Source organism: Micropterus salmoides, unplaced genomic scaffold (assembly GCF_014851395.1).
Source record: "Micropterus salmoides isolate LMB-PRFRI ecotype aquatic unplaced genomic scaffold, ASM1485139v1 Ms_hic_scaffold_4, whole genome shotgun sequence".
NCBI lineage: Eukaryota > Metazoa > Chordata > Actinopteri > Centrarchiformes > Centrarchidae > Micropterus > Micropterus salmoides.
This window is the reverse complement of record NW_024043372.1, coordinates 24,000,044-24,021,252: the sequence shown is the minus strand read 5'-3', so window position 1 is coordinate 24,021,252 and position 21,209 is coordinate 24,000,044. Positions and strand designations below refer to the sequence as shown.

General features: G+C 41.5%; 1 protein-coding gene across 3 annotated transcripts in view; it reads left to right on the top strand.

Moving 5' to 3' along the window:
- The window catches only part of LOC119885618 (inositol 1,4,5-trisphosphate receptor type 1), a 70,079-nt gene that overhangs the window by 43,018 nt on the left and 5,852 nt on the right, over positions 1-21,209 (top strand). For all 3 annotated transcript variants that reach the window (XM_038695731.1, XM_038695734.1, XM_038695733.1), the window contains 16 exons: positions 489-676; positions 5,320-5,503; positions 5,663-5,916; positions 7,296-7,496; positions 7,584-7,694; positions 8,053-8,148; positions 8,246-8,389; positions 8,506-8,613; positions 8,785-8,977; positions 10,870-10,992; positions 13,886-14,061; positions 15,769-15,933; positions 16,598-16,787; positions 16,907-16,999; positions 19,385-19,524; positions 20,491-20,656. In XM_038695731.1, coding sequence (XP_038551659.1) covers positions 489-676; positions 5,320-5,503; positions 5,663-5,916; positions 7,296-7,496; positions 7,584-7,694; positions 8,053-8,148; positions 8,246-8,389; positions 8,506-8,613; positions 8,785-8,977; positions 10,870-10,992; positions 13,886-14,061; positions 15,769-15,933; positions 16,598-16,787; positions 16,907-16,999; positions 19,385-19,524; positions 20,491-20,656 — 2,532 coding nt within the window. The remainder of the gene's footprint in view (positions 1-488; positions 677-5,319; positions 5,504-5,662; positions 5,917-7,295; positions 7,497-7,583; positions 7,695-8,052; positions 8,149-8,245; positions 8,390-8,505; positions 8,614-8,784; positions 8,978-10,869; positions 10,993-13,885; positions 14,062-15,768; positions 15,934-16,597; positions 16,788-16,906; positions 17,000-19,384; positions 19,525-20,490; positions 20,657-21,209) is intronic.

Genomic DNA, 21,209 nt, shown 5'->3' with positions numbered 1-21,209 from the left:
TCAGTATCAAGTTTTGATGTTTGGTGTGTCAAATGTGAAACACAGATTTGACCAAAAAGCATTAAGTGGCAGGCTAAAATAAGAAAACCATTTTAGGACATGTAGATTTACAAAATTGATAAGGCTTCTGCATTTGCAGAAATTGTAAAATAAGCAAGCAAGCACTGTAAGACCAAAATGATGTTTTTCTTCATTGTGCCGTTGTGTTGTTAACTCATTAAACATCCTGTAACTCACTCAGGATTATCATGTAGAAATAGTTTTATAGCTATTTTCTTTGTTAAATAGCTGCAAGTCACTTGATTTGCAGCCAAATGGTTCACTTTTTTTAACTCCTCTTTAAATGCAGGGAAATTTGCTGCTGAAACTATATCTGATTAGATTTTATATATAATTGGAATTGACATTGGAGTAGTATTAATATAATAGGCCCCATACCTAATACATGTGACTCTGATCTGACCAATCACACTGTCTCTGTCTTGTAGCATTAGGGGGTCCTGGGGGCCTGAGTCGTGGGGAAATGAGCCTGGCAGAAGTGCAGTGTCACCTGGACAAAGAGGGAGCCTCTGACCTGGTCATTGACCTCATCATGAACACCACTAGTGACAGAGTCTTCCAAGAAAGCATCCTCCTGGCTATTGCGTTGCTGGAAGGTGGAAACACCACCATCCAGGTCAGTTAACTGCAAATCTATATCGTACAACTGTGGAAACTAGAAACTGAAAGATATCCTTGTGTCAGCCGTCTGTTGTTGAACAACTCAACTGCTACAACATCTGAATCTTTTAGCGTAATAATCTCATGGCAGAAATGATACCATCACCTATTACACTTAGTGTAACAGATCTGCAGTTTTTTAATTTCATGGGCTGTTATCTATGTAAAGGCTCAGCTTATCCCACAGTGCATCTGTAAATGATCTGCTACAATATGATCAGTGAAAAGAACACACTGTCATGGATGGAAGTTTTCATTACTGGAGGATTTACAGTATGTGGGTCAGTGTGCCACTATAGCTAAACATGTATACAGTTTGCTCTCCTTCCTGTCATATCTAGCAGGAGATCATTTGGGTCAAAGACCCAGCCAGCTGCTAATGATGTCAGTAGTAGATTAGAGGAAAGTAGATTAGTTTGTTATAAAGCGTTTTTAATTGCTTCACTTTGGACTGTCTTATGTGTGCATTAGGTATTGTAAATAAATGTGTCTTTCCCTATTTGCTTTAACCTGAGCCACTCTTTTCCCACTATCTCAATCCGTCTCTCTCGGTTCGTCTTTCTCACGTCTCTTTGTCTGTTGCTCTGTCCGTCGATTTTTCCGTCTGTCTGCATGTTGTTGTGTAAGCACGAGGCTTGCATAATCAGGTTAGAGCTAGGAAGCCACTGTGGTGGAGATAATGCTTTGGCTTCCCACGGCTGCTGCAGAGCCACGTCACGTGATCCGTCTGCCTTACATAAGGCCCGTGTGAATGAACAATGAGGAATGTCTCAGCCTTCAAAACATTCCAGCCTCTCTCCCGCTCCCTCGAGCTCTCTTGCCGGCCCAAACTGGGTCATGCTGGGCCTCCGGAACTGGGGCAGTGGGGAGAGAGGGCGGAGGGACGGGGGAACACAGAGGGGATTGAAGAGAAACCGGAGCTCCTCTCACCCAAGTTTGTTCTGAAAGGGGAGGTTTCTTTGGTGGGGAAAACTCCTCTGTATGCAGTGCTAGAAATATACCACATAGTATTTGTACAGATATTTGTGTTGTTTGAGTTACTGGACAATATCCTAATTATTGTCAGCAGTTTCAGTGTAAGTTAACCCGGCTTTTATCACCACTGTATTTTTTGACATCAAGTGTCACTATGAGAGAAAAATGATTACTTTTGCTCTCTGCTTTCTTCAAGAAAGCACCTCAGAATCTTCATATGACATGCCGAGCTTAGCACCTGTAGGGTCTTGAGTACTGTATCTTGTTCTCGCGTAACACAGTTAACTATTTACTCATGACCTACATAGCTCAAGATTGCATGCACAGTCACGCACACTCTCTTTCTGCTGTCACGTAAAGCTAATGCATAGATCTCTGAGGAGATTTTCCAGCCAGTGCATTTCAGTGCTTACTGGACTTGTTGGATCCTCACCACTCACATTCCAGTATTTCTGTTGCAGCTATGAGTGTGCTCTGACAGATGTAAATTGTGTTGTGACATGGCGACTTGTGACTTTTCACTCGTCAGCCATCTGGTGCGTTACCGCATGGCATGCTGTTCAGTTTCCCTCCAAAATTCTTGCATTGCAGGTGCGTTTAACTGGCGCTGCAAAAAAAAAACAACCAGTGGAGTAGGCAAAATCCCCTTTCGGGTGGTAAAATAAAGAGAGAGGAGGCTGATTTGAGCTGCAGTTCCATTTGGTTTGCATGTGGTGCTGCCTGACATGAGAGGGAGGGCGAGAGGGAAAGGGAGCGTGAGTATAAATAGCTGTTGCATAACTTCCCTTTGTTGATGCCAAGTGGCGGAACGGAAGGAGAGAAGGGAAAGCGCTATGACCTTGTTTTTCAGTGTTATCCGCCCCCACCTCGACCCACTCTTCTCCTCCTCATTCCACTCAAAGTTTGTCTCCATGGATACAGACAGGCTCTGTGTTTACCCAACACTGCAGGAGGGCCCCTGAGATGCTCGTCCATTCTCTCCTTGTCCACCATGTGTTACTTCATCCGTAACGTCATCCCTTCATCATGTCATTCTTGTCCTTGGTTTTCAGGTGCTATCCAAACACAGATGGTGTCTTGATACGGCAGCACAGATTTTGTTCGTGCATGTATAAGGACTGGCATCGAAACACTACAGATACAGCAATGTGGTTAGACATGAAAGTTTAGGTTTTCGTTTTCAGATTCATTGTCAGTAAGACACAAGCTCACATACATTTCTAAAGAAACCATAAAAAGAAAGTTTGCTGTGGTGTTTGTCTTTACTGTGGTGTTCCATAAATGTACAGGCTTTGTCTTTGTTTCAGTGACTCACTCGATCCACGGAACTCAGCTCGGTTCTTAGAAACAGACTGAAAAGAAAATGACTCTTTCAGTCTGCTGCTGTAGGTGAAAACTTTCACTGCTGGACAAAATAATGATTAACTTTTACACGACCAATAAATTCACCTCCAAGACCCCATCAATCAGACAAACTTACCTCTACCACAGTGAAATATAATGGCTCAGCTAACCCTGATCCATAAGATGAAATACCCCCGCCATTGTAGTGCTAGTCCTACCCTGCACTGTGAGCCCGGCTGCACACTGAGACTGAATGCAGTGACTCTAACCTGAGATATCCTAGAGATGAGCACTACAACATGAATTAAATGATAGGCAATGGAAAATAAATGTCATTGCATAAGAATAAAGTTGGCCATGGCGGACTTTGAGTGAGAATACTGTATCATGGAGCATGTGTGATATGTGGGTGTGTCCTCTCAAAATTGGCATGTGCCCGTGCCGGAGACAGCTGACCCAGTTTTGTGAGTGTAAAAGTCAGTGGGCGTATTAGCGTATGCGCTCTCCAGCTTGTGTCTGCTTGTACTGTACTGTACGTGTGTGTGTGTGTGTGTGTGTGCGAGTTATGTAATAGTAAAGGGTGGGTGGGGGGGGTTGGGGTTGATGGCAAGTGCTCTTCTTTCTGTTTGCTCTGGTCCAATCAATGTGTGGCCCTGGCCTGGGCCTCATGCCTCACCCTCTGCGCTCCTGTCGCCACACACCACACACACTTTAGCTGATGTTGGAGGACGGAGTTATGTGAGCAAAGACAGACTGGCATTACCATCCTTGCACCCCCACCACCCCCCCTCCCTCCTCAGGCATACTATTAGTTGTGAGCTGTTAGTGGGTTGCCGGTGGTGCAGCTAATCCCCTCTCTGCACTCTCCACTCTGTCTTCAAGTTGTTTATTACGTGATGGCCTTGCTCGGCAGCCCCCCACCTCCACTCGTCCCCCTCCCCATGCTGCTATCTCCTCATCCCTGAGTGTTGGCAAAGTGTGTACGTGCAGGAAGGCTGCTGCTCAGTGGTGGAGGGCCGGGGTGGGGCTCAATAAGACTCTGGAATCTGCTTTGGGGCACAAGCACACAGTTATTGTTTTCTTGGAAGAAACGTGGCTGCAAGACTAGGTTAGCTCTGTGTTGTGTTAATAATGCGCTCACAGTCTCTTGGCTACTTACTTGGTTGGTCACTATATTTAATTTTGAATCAAAAGATTTAGCAGTGTGTTTATCAGTAAATTCCAATGCATAGAAACCTCTTAGTACTTGAACTCTTTCAGACCGTGTCCTTGCAGTAAGAGAAACAATGCTTGTTTTGTCCATTTTGCTTAACATGTTTCTTGTGACTATCATTTATTTGTTTCCTCCAGTAGCCCAGTTTTACACCTAACCTGCAAAGACAGATGATTATGTAACTTGGAGAACTGGCCTAGATACTGTCTGATAACATTCTCTCACTCCCTATCGCTGGCTGTCGTTTCCCCTCTCTCAATCATCTGCTTTTTGTTTTCAACTTTTTGCTCCCTCTTTCTTGCCTTTTTTCACCTCTGTTCTCTTTCTCCCCACCGTCTCCATTTCTCTATGTATGTAAGTCGGCCAGACTGTAATTTTTTTTACCCCGTTAGTGTGGTGAGTGTGCTCCTGCTGGTTGAAGCCTTTCCATAGGGTGCAGCAGATAACAGCTCTTACATAATCAAAACAACAGCCCTGTAGATTGGGACACAGTGTATGCATTGCGCTCACAGGCTCAAAAGTGTCCTAATTCTGCATGACCCCATTCACAGCAATAACTGCGGCGTTCAAACCCTTGCTTCACTGTGGTTACACAATGCGTTGTCCATTCAAGTCCATTGTGCTCTTACTGAATGATGATTTCTTAGTAAATTTGATAGAATGAATGTGCATAGAAAGACACAAAAGTGCATCTTACAGCTTTAGGCCTAGTCCACATTCAACATTTACGTTTACTGGTCTCTTTAGTATCAGTTGCATAATACAAAGGTGGAGAGAAAAATGAAGTTTTGACTATCTAATCAGTCAGAAAATAGTGTTAGTAGCAGTAGACATTCCAAGGTAATATCTTCAAATTATTTCTTTTATTCAACCAACAGGCTAAAACCCTAAGATAAAACATTTGGAAAATGATATAAAATAGAGAAATTTAAGTTGCTGGAACCAGAGGAACTTTTGTTTTTTTGCTTGAAGAATGATTGACACAATTAATTGCTCAACCAGATTACATTTAGCAGACAATAAGATCAATAATCTCTTTGTTTTCTGTTCTTGTCCCATTTGTCCAGCGTTCGTTCTTTGGCCGTCTGACAGAAGACAAGAAATCGGAAAAGTTCTTCAGGGTCTTCTATGACCGTATGAAGGTGGCCCAGCTGGAGATCAAAGCCACCGTAACCGTAAATACCAGCGACCTGGGAAACAGGAACAAAGATGAGGACAGCCAGGACAAAGATGTCCCCATTCGCAAAAAAGGTCAGAGGTCACAAATTATGATCTGATGTATGAACTAAAGTCATGTTGTTACCAACAAAAGATGCCACTGCTCGTTCCATTATATAACAAAGATAAATAAAAGGTGCAGATCCGGAGTAGAAAGAGGATTTATGTGGGTTTTTGACTGTCTCTCTTTAGCCAGAGACTCAGCAGTGACCGTGACAGAGGAAGTGAAAGAACAACTGTTAGAGGCTTCGTCTGCCACCAAGAAGGCTTTTAACTCCTACCGGCGAGAAGCAGACCCTGAGGACCACTTCAATTCAGCAGATGGCCAGGCCAGCGCTGGGGACAAGAACCAGGACGAGGGAGAAATGAGTTTTGTAATCGTTATCATGCAGCCCATCCTTCGCTTCCTCCAGCTGCTTTGTGAGAATCACAACCGTGATCTACAGGTGGGCCAGGCTGAGCTTCAGACTGCTAGTTTTACAGATATCCATTAGAGTGTGTCACACTTGGCTACAGGGCCTCAGTTTGTACAGACTCAGCAAGTCATTCTTTCTTGGCCTCTACTCTATTTCATCTTAGTGGCAAAGCTATTTTAGTTAATGGCAGTACATGCTGAAATAGCAATCCTCCCAAGTACAGTACTTCCATTAGAAATCAGACATCTCTGAAGAAGTAAATTAAAAATAATTTATCAACTACTCGCTCATGTGTAACTGAGATCTATCCTTTAGTTTTTATGAAGACAGAGCAAGTTAGCCTCTTTTGTATTTTGCAGAAATTGTTATTCTGTGGGTCTAAAAGTTGCACCTTGTCATCTCTTTATTTTTCAGCACCAACATTGTTTTGTTCAGAATGTAAAATGTTGTGTTGGTGCACAAACCCTGCTGCAATGTGATGCGAAGCTAAAGATTTACAGCACTCCAGTTTGCAAAGAAGTTTGGGTTTCGTGACTGCTGGCACATTGGCATGCTTCTGATGGTATAGTCAAGTTCAACAGTTCTGTCGAGGGCTAAAACAGAAATATGGATGTTTACTCGCCCTGTCTTTGGTCTTAAAACCTCCACTGAGTTCTGACTGAGGAGTGAGTGAGCAGAATTTTCATTTGTAGCTATTCCTTAACGGTTTTGTTTTTCTATTTGGCAAGGGCGTCACTTTGTGTTGAAAAGTGGTGGGGACATAAGGGCTCAGATTAGGGGCACGATGACGCACTTGTGTCAAGGGACCTGACGATGCTCAAAAAACAAGATGAAAAGATTTTTAACACTATTATGAAGAAATATGAAATGCTGAAATATGTTAGTGGGTGGTCAGGGGGTGCTCCCCTAGAAGATTTTGAGCATTAAACACTTAATTTCCTGGAGACATGTTCCAGTTTAGTGTGGAAATGTCTTCATTTATAAAAAGAGAAACAAAAAATTCAGCTGGCAAGTGACAATTCATTAATAGAAAAATATAACAGAATATAATGCAGTAATCAGCAGCCTGTTACTTTTTTGGACCATGACATTTGTTTCTTCTATATTTAAATTGCTTTGCCTGTTTTCTTGTTGTGCAAATAAACCTTTTTCAAAGCATTTAAATTTATTAGTTAACATTTCTACGTGCAAGCTATTTTTCAATACATTTTTAACAAATGCTTTCAAATAGTCATGTGTCAAAATCAGCCATTTCAAAATGTGGTGGGGACATGTCCCCAGTGTGCCCAGTTTAAATGACACTTATGCTATTTGGTTTATGTCCAGTTCAGTCCATACAGACATGTCACAGTACCGCTGTCCCACTTCTGATCTTATCTGCCAAACCCAAACCATTTTTATCTCCTCAGAACTTCCTCCGCTTTCAAAACAACAAGAACAACCACAACCTCGTGTGTGAGACTCTGCAGTTCTTAGACTGTATCTGTGGCAGCACCACAGGAGGTCTCGGTCTACTTGGACTGTACATCAACGAGAAGAACGTTGCCCTCATCAACCAAACCCTGGAGAGTCTCACAGAGTACTGCCAAGGCCCCTGCCATGAAAACCAGGTACATAAAGAGACTCTGCCAGAGGGGGAGGATGGGATGGCACTAAGGCTCTGTCTGTTTTATAAATTCTTACTTTATTTTCTCCAGAATTGCATTGCCACTCATGAGTCCAATGGAATTGATATAATTATCGCCCTGATCCTTAATGACATCAACCCACTCGGGAAAAAGCGGATGGACCTGGTGTTGGAGCTCAAGGTGAGTTGGCTGAGATGGCGTAAGTGAAGTAGAGGAAGGATCTACACTTTTGTACCTTGGTTTGAAACTGAAGAATGGGTTAACTCTAGGTTTGGGCTTCGGGCCAAAAAAATGAAAACAAACAAAATTGTGCAGTAGTTTCCTTTCACAGCGGGATGGAATATCACTGACAGGCTACAACTATGAGAGTTGGACATTCATTCGTCTGAGCTGAACTAACTTTTGTGCTCGCCTGCCAAGACAAATAGCTGCAGAGTGCATTTTCCTAGAGCACCGGGGTTTCTTTCTGTTTTCCTTGGATGAAGGAAATGACAGAGCTCAAGTTCTTAGTGCGTCCTCTGCTTTTTTTCACTCTCAGAACAATGCGTCCAAGCTGCTGCTCGCCATCATGGAGAGCCGTCATGACAGTGAGAATGCAGAGAGGATCCTGTACAACATGAGGCCTAAAGAGCTGGTGAGGAAATGACATCCTCTTCACAGCTGCTGCAATAATATCACATATTATCCTGTTGAAAAAGTATAAAGTTGTTAATGCATGTGTGTGTGTCCAGGTGGAGGTGATAAAAAAGGCCTACCTGCAGGGAGAAGTAGAGTTTGAGGACACAAAGGAGGAAGAAGACAATGGGGAAGAGGAGGAACATGATGCCGCTTCCCCCCGAAATGTTGGACACAACATCTACATTTTAGCTCACCAGGTCTGCTGTTCATCTCTGCAACATGTTTTGTACAATCCCATTTTGATTGTCCAACATTAATAATTAATTAATTAATTAAGCTCAATTCCTATTGCTGTGCTGTGTGTTCCTCACAGTTGGCGCGTCATAATAAGGAGCTGTCCATTATGTTAAAGCCAGGAGGGGCCAGTGGAGAGGGAGATGAGGCCTTGGAGTTCTACGCCAAACACACTGCTCAGATAGAGGTCACAACACACAACTCTAGTCAAATTCTGCAAAACAAGTTAATCGTCTAGAAAACAGATTTTTTTTATTTCATATTTGCAAAGAAACTGTCAGAAGATATACACCATGTGGACCTGCAGAGGCCAAGGTGTTTGCCCCGTGGAGGTGACCGTGCGTCTCTCTGTGTTCAGATCGTGCGTCATGACCGCACCATGGAGGAGATAGTGTTCCCTGTGCCCAACATCTGTGAGTTCCTGACCTCAGAGTCAAAGCTGCGAATCTACTATACCACAGAGAGAGACGAACAGGGCAGCAAGATCAACGACTTCTTCCTGCGAGCAGAGGACCTCTTCAATGAGATGAACTGGCAGAAGAAGCTCCGAGGTAGGGGTCAAAATGTAGCATGTGTAGTGCCCGTAGTGGTCAAATACACATTACTAATATTTCAGTTGTGTCACATGACACAGGTTTCATTATTTACTTGCATTTGGCTGAATGAACTCTTTTTCTGAAGAGCGCAATATCACTCTAATGCAACCCACAGACATATGGGATACAAGTGATTAAGTCAGCTATGTTTATTATTCGTTAGTGCCGTCTATAGTGTACCAGAAAATAGTGATCCATCACAGAACTCAACCCAGCGTGACGTTTACGGATTGCTTGTTTAGTTTGACCGAAAAACCGCACCCAGAGATACTGAATCTAAAACTATATAAAACAAAATATATAAAACTCTTAAAACCAGCAAATCATCACATTTGAGAAGCTTCAAGCAAATTAATAAATTAATAAAGCTATTAGTCCATTTGCAGATGAATCAGTTGACTAAACCAACACTATACATAATGTTTCAGACAGGAGGTGCTATTAACCATAATCGTCATAGGAAAGTACAATAGGAGGTGACAGGGGTGGTGGGTCTGCTCACACAGCTGGTGCAGCAGCGTGCAGCAAGTAAGAGCAAAGCATAAGAAGGAGCAGCGACACTATGGCTCAGTGAGCGTGGTGGGTTATCAAGGCCGCTCAATTCTCTTCGGAAATGTGGCAGTTTATTTTAAGAATCGCCTGATGCTGATCAGCTGACCAGACTTCAGTGCCTTTTTTGTCCAGATATAACCTGACGCTTCATGCTCCGTTATCCCCTACTTGGTTGCGGCACGGTGGCTCAGTGATTCGGCTCACAGTTGCGAGGCCAGCTGAGGCCTGTCTGTGTGTAGTTTGCACGTTCTGCCTGTGTCTGTGTGCTCTGGTTCCCTCCCACAGCCCAAAGACATGCAGGTGAGGTGAAATGGAAACTCCAAATTAACCATAGGTGTGGATGCAGTTGTGCGACTGTGTCTCCCGGTTACATACTGGCGACATGTCCAGGGTGTAACCCGCCTCTCGCCCATTGCTGGGATAGACCTCAATCCCTGCGAGCCTGGACAGGATAAGAGGGCATGGTAAAATGGATGGAGGGATGTGAATCCCCAACATAACTGCAGGGCTAACAATGTCGCCCTGTGTGTGCTTGTGTTATGTACGTGCATGTTTCCACTGTCTAAAAGCAGACAGGGGCTTTCCACATTCTTTGAGCCGTGAAACATTTGTACAGTAACCTTATGAATCACAACTGAGAGCTCTCTTGCTCATGCTCACAAACATACACACACGGACCCGCACCCACACTCAGTCACACTTATAATCCACGTACAAGACTGCATACCCACACAAAGCCATATTTTGTCTCTCACTCAGAAGAGGGGATGGACAGAGAAAAGTCCCTGCATCTGTTGCTGTCTATTAAACGTCAGACTGTGTGTCTGATGCAAAGGTCAAAGTGGCATGTTTTAGGCTGTCTCTTCATTGGGACCTTTTTAAAAGCTTATTTTTGGTGTCAACATTTTAACATACATTATTAACAGTGTTGGCCGTTTTATCCTCTTCCTACGATTTTCTACACTGTCCCCATAATGGTTTGTAAAATTATTTTAGAGAACTGAAGAACCCTGAAGTTTATTGTTTATTAAAGAAGTTTATGTTTTTTAAATTAATGATTTAAGTCATTATTTTTTTCATCAATATTTATCAAAAAATGTCAGATTTCCACTTCGTAAGTGTGACGTTTTGCTACTTTTCTGTGTTTTGTTTGACAAAAGAAGCAATCAGAAGACGTCATCTTGGGATCTTGGAGCTGTTTTCAAATTTGTTTCACACAACGTATTGATAAAATCTACCTTAATCATATTGTATTTGATTGAATCTGAAAAATATGTCTAATGTCTCCCCTTCAGCCCAGCCAGTGCTGTACTGGTGCTCCAGAAACATGTCAGTGTGGAGTAATGTTTCATTCAACCTGGCTGTGCTCATGAACCTGTTGGTCTGCTTCTTCTACCCTCTGGAGGGGGTTCATGGAGGTCAGTCGCATCTAGGCAGACACCTGTCTTTTTCAAACTGAGCCCAGACCCTGCTCACATCCTGTTACTAACATCACTGTAAGATCTCACTACACATTTCCAGTGGCTCGATCTTTTTAAATTCAGAATTACGTAGATATCAGCTTTGCTCCGGTGAAGCTGCCTGTCACTCTTTCACGCATATGAAACATTGAATGCTGCTGTAGTGAATTCTTCCGTGCATGTTGATGTTGTAATGATGCAGCATTAGAGAGACATTTGTATGTACTGCATTGTTCTTGCATACAGACTTTAGAAACTGGGGTCAATCAAAGGTTATGCGCTGAACAATGCAAAACAGGAAGGACAGGGGATTGCTAACATGTTTTCATGCTACAAACTTACAAAAGACAATTGTTCACCTATATTGATGTGGCATATTGAATAGACATGAAGAAAATAGATAGAGCTGATCACTTACAGTGGTGGACTATACTAAATTAATAGCACTAATTGCTACAACATACAACAAGAGATTAGGGAGAAGCAAAAAAAAAAAAGCCATTGCCATATTATGTCACCCATTTTTTTATATTGTACCCAATTTGTATTTGTATTTTTTACTTTGTTTCATTCACATCACACTCATAAGAAACCTTTACATGGTGCAGCATACCCACAGAGACTTTTTGAAGAGCTGACTCTCAGTTGTTCTTCAGGGCATCAGCATTGACTCACTGATCTCCTTATACCACAATATTCTGATTTGCTGACTTCTATCACCTGACCAGGATTAGGAGCAGGATCTAAGCAGCCCTCTACCTTTGTTTAAGACACACCCACACACACACACACACACACACACACACACACACAACGACTAACCACAACCCATGGTCTAAAAGCTTGAGCTCATATTTGACTTTCAGTACAGTGGAGACCACAATAAACACAGGAGCGCCCTGAGCCATTTAATTATCCATAAACAAAGCTCACATTGACTCAGTTAGGGCATACACATCATATCAGGTGACCAGAAAAAGTCATAAATCATGTTTTACACTTCAAACAAGGCAATTTATTCAGCTGCCAAATCCTGCACAGTAATGTTTGTCTATTTGATTTTATTCTGTCAGTTCAGTTTTCCATCTAAAAGTCTATCATGCTACTCTGACTCATATTAAAAACTGTGTTGTGATCAATCTGACAGAATTTGCTAATTTTAATTACCATTCACATTTACATATATTCAAACATGAACAAAGAATATGAGCATAATGAAAGATCCATAGAGTAACACAATATTGACTACTACTTTAATTTAAAAACGAACCAATGAAAAAAATGTGTACAATTCCGTACGTTTGTATACATATTTTTACAGTTGCTTTACGTCTCGTCAGATTATTTGGTGAAGTTGTGAATTATGCTAGGTTACAAGAAAATGTAGCGTTTTATTCATTTTTGTAGGGAATTGCACAAAAAGTGCAAAGAGAGCAGAACAATTAACACCCATTACAAGAGTTCAATCATTTATACAATCTTAGTTTTAACTTTATGTTAACGTTGTGTCTGTTTCACTGTTAAAAACTGAGTGCAACACCAGTGCAGTCTGGCTGTATTTCTCCTCTACACTGTAACTCGGTCTGTGTGCAAGACATCATCACGTGAGGTTCCAGCATACCTTTGGCCTGCTTTGACAGGCACTTTTATGGCTTTGGGCCCCTTCCTTCTCACTCACTCGCTCACATACACACTGTGCTTGCTCTTCCTGTGCCTTCCTCCCTCCTTTGCTTGGGGCTATAGAATGAAGGTTATAAGAGCAGGAGATCTAGGTCAGTATGTTCTGCCTGCATGCATGACAGACTGCCCTTTAGCTTTAGTTAGCACCACGCGCTCACATGCTCACAGGCAGACAGTGCATGCTTGCAGCCGTCCCAGCCGTTGATTTTATAGATGTTTGCGCACAATTATGAAGTGTAGGGTAGGTACAGAGTTTGTGAGCACGTAGGCGCCCCTCTTTCAGTCTGCCACATCACTGGAGTTGTGTGTTGCTCTCTGCTCATTCCTCATGAATCTTTCAGCTGAGGTATTTTTAGAGATGGCTGTTATGTAAGTGGCACCTGTCATGTGATCTCCACAGGGATTGGGAGGGGAGAGAACTCTAGAAGGAGAGAAGGTGGCATGGTGGGAGGAGAGGAAGTAGGGGAGGAAAGGAGGGCTCCCTTACCCGCAGTACTCCCCTTCTGTTTTTTTTATCCACCGCAACTCTCAGTTCTGCCCCATTTTCCTGTTTCTTTCTCTTACTCGGTTTTCTCTTGATGTTTTTCTACCTATCCAACGTCAACACATTCATCTGTTTCTATTTTTTTCCTTTTCTATGTACTCTGAGGTTGATCTGTGATCGGTGTTCATGGAGTTTTTACCATCATGCATACTTGCACACATGTTAGTCCTGTGTTTTAAGAAAGGGGGATCAGAGGCAGCAGGTTGGGTGTGGCCTTGTTTTTAGGATGGTCAAACCTGGTCATGGGTTTTAGCGTAAGAGTGACACGTTGCCACATGAAAACCCTGACTAGGACACTAATCCTGGTTAGCCTAGAATCAAGGAAAACATCAGGTAGGGTCTCACAACTTGGTGCACACATACTCAAAGAAGTATGTCATATACTTTTGGCTATGTAACTGTCTGTCTTTAAGTTCAAAGTGTCATTATGAAGGCCCGAGGCCTTCCTCATTTAAGCTGCATACTGCACCGTCAACCTCTCAACGTGATGCTGTTCCACATATGGCAAGTTTGCTGTGTGACAGGGTTGTCAAATTCAGCGGTTTTAGCAGGTATCCTTTATAGCTTGTGTGTGTGCACAAATTTAGTTGGTTTCCTTGTGTGTTTACGTACATTTATCTTCTGCAGTGATGCTTGATCCCCACCTGTCTGCACTGCTGTGGATGGGAGTGTTGTCAACGCTGATCATCGTTATCATCATGCCCCAACCGCTGGGCATCCGAGCCCTCGTTATTATCACCATCCTCCGTCTCATCTTCTCTGTCGGCCTGGAGCCCACCCTCTTCCTTTTGGGTGCCTTTAATGTGAGTAGTCTGACTTAAAGGGTCAGTTCACCCAAATTATTGCTGGTGGTTTCAAGCCATGCAGTTAGTTTTGGTTTTGATTGCCCAGCTTTTGAGTTGTCCATCTCTGAAATTTGTGTTGCCTACCCCAACAAAATGGAAGGAAATTGAATTTTGCAGAGCTGAAACAATTAGTTAAGTTAATTAATTGATCCTAAAACTAATCAGCAGCTATTTTGATAATCAATTAATCGTTTCAGTCATTTTTCAAGCAAAAATGCCAAATAGTTTCTCATTCCAGCTTCTCAAATGTGAACAAGCAATTATCAGATTTCACCTTTGGCTCTGAGAAAGTGTGATAGGACCTTTCTTCTCATTTTTCCCATTTCATGGACTAAACATTACACAGATCCATTGACAAAGAAAATAATAAGTGGCAGAGAATTTAGTTTATTCTCATTTAAAAACCCAGAGTAAAGTGTTTTTCCAGAAAAAATGTGGGCAGTTTTTATTGGAACTATATTTCTACACAGGAGCCAGTCTCTATGAAAACTGCAGACAGTGTGTGAGCCTCCATTGTATTGGGGTAGAAGCAGAAATCTCAGAGATCAATATCTTTAATTCCTTGTCCTGTGTGCAAGAGTTTGTGTGGTATGTCAGTAATTTTCCCCAGAGAAATGCTAAAATCACACCACTTCTTTCACTATTCTCAATACTGAGAAACTTCCACCGCACTAGTTCCAGTTCTTCTTTCAACTCTTGCTCACACTAATGCCCACTTGGCAGACTGGTGCCCCGTCTGCCTGTGGTGTTGCCCGCTGGCCCTACAGTTCTTCCTGGCAATGCCTGGCTGTGTTATGGGGTGTGAAGTGCGTCACTGGACCCTAGAGAGTATGACGCCACCCCTGCACTCGCCAGGGAATTTCTAGATGTGCTTCTAAACACATACACGCACACACAAAATAAAGTCTTGCACACACCTCTGCCATCTCTCCCCTCAAATGCTACGTTTACATGTACACCAGAAACCGGGCTATTGAGAGAGATCGGGTTCTAGGCAGGGAATCAGAGAACACGTTACCATGGATTGCAGTAACCGGGTGACTCTAAAATCTAGTTTACATTCAGCTGGTCAGTAGTCAGGATGTCTCCCTGACTGTGTTTTTGACATTCTAACATTTAATATATTTGTTGATGAGTGGGAACCTTTCACTAATGTCAGTATATTTTAATGTCAGTTTCATTCTTAGTGAGAGCTTAGATTTCATTATTCCATATGAAAGGATGCACTGCTGATGACCTTTCCTTTCATTCCTACCCCTCTGCTGTCACAGTGATACTTTCCCTGCCCTAAGTCTTTACCAAGCATATGGCACTGTGTGAAATAAATCTCCCTTTGGGGACAATAAAGTCTAAATCTAATCAGAAGTCAGGTTTCTCCGGCAGGCAGCTACTGTGTTAACCGGGTTTCTGTTAATCCCTATGCCTAGTTTCTCGTTCACATGACGTTAAAGAAATCAAGTCACTGCAGAATGCCAATAATAAACAGGTTACTTATGCGCATGTAAACACACTCCATGTGTCCTCATTTTGCGTAAACGTTGCTGTTTTCCAGTGTCTGACCCAGAGCCCTCGACCAAGGCCACGTTCATTTTTCAATATTAAAATGAATAGGATTTCATTGTCCTGGATTCTCATGATTAAAGAGAGACTGACTTTATATTCCAGGTGTGCAATAAAATCATATTCCTGACAAGTTTTGTGGGGAACCGAGGAACCTTCACACGCGGATACAAGGCCATGGTGCTGGACTTTGAGTTCCTCTACCACCTCATTTACCTCATCATCTGCTGCCTGGGGGTGTTTGTCCACGTCTTCTTTTACAGTTTATTGGTGAGAAAACCATACATACTAAGAATGCATGCTTTAACACCTTTTGCAAACACACATACACATACATCCCCACTTACTAGTATAGAACACAGGCAAGTAAAACCCTTAAGAAATATGAGGGCAACAGGTTTTGAGTAAAGCCATGTTTAAAATATTTCTTCTCTTTGTATGTAGCCATAGCTTTCCATCATGGTGTATTCAAGGACATATCCCTACTTGCAAGCCAGACTTTGCCTTTAGTTGGTGCTGTAAGGCTGTTGTTGGTGGTTGTGGTGGTAATTACTCTGCACCATTGCCTTAGGTTTGCTTCATAATGTGTCAGACTGGATATGCCAGTATTTAGAGATGTTATTAATTCACAGGTTCAAGCAGCTCCACTGCAGATGCAGCACAACATATTACCATATTTATATATAAGTACAAGATGCTGAAAACATATGCACAATTCATGTCAGACAAACTTCTTGTGTAACTTCACGTTCACCGTACAGCAAATACTGGTCACACCGTATGTAGACGATGTCAGTATGTTACCTAAAGGAATGCACATGCACACTACATGTTTACAAAGTCTAATTTTGTCATCTGAGAGGTTTTAAGTCACTTCACAATGAATCACACATATTTTGCCTTGTGTTTTGTAACATGTGCTTTGCCTCTGTAGTTGTTCGACTTGGTATACAGAGAAGAGACCTTGCTGAATGTAATCAAGAGTGTGACTCGTAATGGTCGCTCCATCGTGCTCACCGCTGTGCTGGCTCTCATCTTGGTCTACCTGTTCTCCATCGTTGGCTACATTTTCTTCAAAGATGACTTCATCCTGGAAGTGGATCGAATCCCCAACGCAACTCTGAGTGAGGACAGACTCCTGTCATTTATAATTTTTCCAAACAGCCTTAAAGAATTAAGACAGTAGTTATTTTTATTTAGAAAAGACTAAAAAACATATGCACTGTCCCTTCCTACTTTCTAGAAAGTGTAGCCAGTCTGGCCAGCGAGTTTCTGTCTGCAGGAATGTGTCAGGCAGGGATTGATGAGAACTGCTCCTCAGGAGCCCTGCAGGAAGGTAACGTATGCTGCAACAATGGGTTTTACATCGGTGTAGCTTGAGAGTTGTGTCTCTGGCTATATATTTCAATAATTAACAACAATCAGTCCATAAATAATATTTGAATGTTCGGTGTTCTTGTGTGGATTCTTTTTGTCATGATTTTTTTTTTTTGTCATGATTTTTTAGTGCTAACATCAAGCGCAATTTATAATGTGATTCATTTCATTTGTAAGGTTGGAACTGATGTGGCCAACACACAGCCTGGGATCAAATAATGTGGCATTGGTTGAATTGGTTGGTTGCTGTTAAATCTTGCAATGATTATCACAGCCGAAATAGAAATTCAGTCAAATTAAATCAAATTAACACAACACAAACAACAGCCCAACGAGTGGTAATGTAGGACGGGTTTACGGTGATGTCTAAGATAAGTAGAGAACTGGCAATTATATATGGTTGCGTCTACTTGAAATGTTGTGAACTCATTCATGACCTTGTCAGGTAGCAGTAAGCGAAAGGAAAACTGTGGGATGTTTTGTAGTGCCCTGTTTCTTTGTGTTCTGCTGTTTCACACAAATTCCAATTTTAATTCATGTGACCCAGTCGAATGTCACGTGACCATTCAGCCTTTTGACCTAAACTATTTACATGTGACCTGCTTGACCCTCATGTGACAGGCATGTGAACTCTTCAAAAGGTCTAAATGCCTGGAAACTCCCCATGACTAAGGATGTGAGGCATCTTCCAGACTAAAACGGAAAATGCAGTTACCTTTGACTCACTAATACTTTTGTTCTGTTTGTTGTTAGATTTAGTATCATGGTCCAAAACATTGCCAGAGGTACGACCCATAAACTTGCCCAGTTAATTCAGTAATATCAGAACAGCATCTGCTTCATTCCCTCAGCCATCAACCCAAACACAAGTACTATAAAATTGATTTGGCCAATAATTAGATGACAAGGGGATCATGAAATATTGTATACAGTCCATCATTTGACTGAGTCAGAGGTCCATAAATTCATAATTCATTGACGTGTCTTCCTATTAAGTATTCTAAAACGACCTATAAACTTTATCAAACTGGATTTAATCATTCAGAAATGTTGATTTTTGTTCTGTCTGGATCAGAACAAATTCCACCAAAGCTGTTGTCACATTCCAGCTAAACAAAAACATGTTTGCTTTGACTAAATGTCTTTACACTGTGAACCACAACATGTAAACAAAGTTTGTACCGATATCAATCTGCAACTACAGCCAAGGATATTTATGACCAAATAGCGGATGATATCTTATATTAACACTGTGTCTACAAGGCTATCAAATCCTACTCTAATGCAGACTACTAATATTTATTTATAATCTACTTGGATTGTCATAATGAATAATATGTATTTTTACATAATTGAAGTATCACACAGATTTTTTTCTCATAAATATTATTTATTTTATTTTCTATAGTATGTTTCATGTAACGGACATCATGTCTATCTTTTCCACAAAAGTACATTACAAGGTATGATTTGCCTTGTAATAATTTTGAAAATCATTTTCAAGTCCCACTGTCCCCCACAAAAAACATGTGATAAAAGGTGTATTTTGAAAAGCTTATATTTAAAATACACTTCTTAAATCTTAATGCAATATAGTTAGGACTCTTGTAAAAAAAAAAGAAAAAAAAAAGAAGCAAAAAACAGAAACTTTGAACTTTCAGAAAATTTGATCACTTAAGTCCCTTACTGCCATAAAACATGTTTGTTGGTATTTCCTGCCATTTTTAAAAAGACAGGAGATGTGCTTTGTTGGCCACACTCCAATGTGTGTTACATCACTAGAAAGCCCAGGATGTGTTTTTCACAGTACATTAGGACTCACATAAACTGCATGCAGGTGTTTGAAATAAAGGCCTCAGTGTCATGTCTCGTGCAGGGGACAAATCTTAAAAATAAATACACTATATTATTATAGGCAAGGCAAGGCAAGTTTATTTGTATAGCACGTTTCAACAACAAGGTAATTCAAAGTGCTTTATACCTCACTTTTGATTTTACTTTTCCTTAAACAGCATTTATCTGAAGAAGCGCTGTAATTAGTATGTCATGCAATTAATATTTTTACATGTAAATGTACCTTCATAATCTCTTTAGGTCACATGAGTTAATTTAATCATCCTTGTTATAAGCCACAGCTGGATGCTACATAAAAAAAATTTAGTTTAGTTTAAGTTATATCAGTTTTATAAGGCATTATAGTGTAAATGATGTTCTCTGGAGCTGCTGTGATGTAAATATACCGAGCATATGAGCTGTTTACGAAGGTCTGTAAACAAATACACACCTGCTAATGATAAATAATTTGTTAATACATGTTTAAAGCTTTTCCTTTTTGTTTCCTCAGATTTGGGGGGTGACAGCGAGGAGGACAGCGACATGGAACGGACGTGCGACTCTCTACTTATGTGTATCATCACTGTGCTGAGTCATGGATTAAGGAGTGGCGGGGGTGTAGGAGATGTTCTCCGGAAGCCTTCCAAAGAGGTAAATGCAACTCTTGATTAGACCCCTGACTGTACTGTGTGCGTGTGTATGGGCCGAGAGGGTGTAGCAATCGCAGCTGCAGCACTGGTCATGTGAGCTGGCTGTGAGCCAGTTGTGCGCTGAACTTGTTTTTTATTTCAAAAGCATGGAGGTTTCACAACGTTTCCATACAGCTGTACTGCCTCCGCCTTGTGTGAGAATTAAACTTCAAAATAGATTTCCACCGAATTCAGGCTCAACCACCAATGATGTCAAAAGAGGATGTGAATGTCTGCCTCACTTATTCAGAACACAATGCAACTTGGGTCAGAAAGTCTTGCTGGCTGCTGAGGTATTTTACTGAGTAAAGTAATAGTCAGCCATGTAATGACATGGCTAGACACAGTGGATCAGTACATCAGTACATGGTTGCTTTAAAACAAGCCTGTCTTAAATAAGTGTGAATGTGACTGCATTAGACTAGTGCACACTGCTCGGTATTCCCCTTCTGTTGAATGCATTCAGGGACAAGCGCACCCCGTTACTTTAAAGAGCATAGGACCTTAAACTTTAAACTGTGTCCTGCCTGAAGAGACAGGCTGCGTCAGTTTGACCGACTTTCTGCCCTTCTCTGTTACTGTAGCATCTGGCAGGTTACACCTTTGGTTTTGTGTTTCCATTAACATCCATGATGATGAAGGTTAACCTCGTTTTAAACTCATAACATCATCCCCAACACATGTTTACTTAAAGACTTGCCCTTTGGGTTATGCATTTAAGTGGGACAATCTTGTTAGTCCTCCACGATACAGTACAACCTCTACTTAACTCTTAATTGCACTCTGTTGTCAAAATAAAGTTAATAATTGCTATAATCTGTTAATTTTCTAGTCTGTACCTCTAAACAGGCACTGTACAGAAGTTACTGTTGTACACCTTTAGGTTTGATACTACTCTACGTTTAACCTGTCCTGTTCTTTTCCCCAGGAGCCACTGTTTGCGGCCAGAGTGATTTATGACTTGCTGTTCTTCTTCATGGTCATCATCATTGTTCTCAACCTCATCTTTGGTGTCATCATTGACACCTTTGCTGACCTGAGGAGTGAAAAGCAGAAAAAAGAAGAAGTCCTGAAGACGACTTGCTTCATCTGCGGTGAGTCTGCTCAGCTGATTTGTTAACAGAGAATAGCTGCAGGCATGGTGCACTTTGCAAATTTGACTAGTGCTTAAAGTATTAGTTGTATAATCAATTAGTCACTCAACAGAAAATGTCGTACCATTTTAATGACTGATTAATAGTTTTAAGGAAAGAGAAATGGTGAACATTTATAGGTTACAGCTCCTTCAATGTGAGCAACTGTTTTAACTGTTCAGACAAAAAACAACTTTGGATTTGGGAATGAGCACTGGATATAGGCCTCACACTATATAGGCTAAGCAGTTAAAGGAAAAATAATCAATATTTAGGATAAAATAATATATGAAAATATTTGGTTGCAGCCCTAAAGATACTATTTTACAGGTTACCTCAGACAGATTGACTGGTGTAGCTTTTAGCCTTTATGTTATGTGGCACGGCCTTCTCTGCCAAGAAATCACTTGTGCTGTTAGAGTTTCCTAAGGATATTGTCATGGGAACCAAACCTCTAACTTCGCAGTGACAGGATTACTTGTCTAATTAATAGAGCATCCTGCCAGCCCAGTCT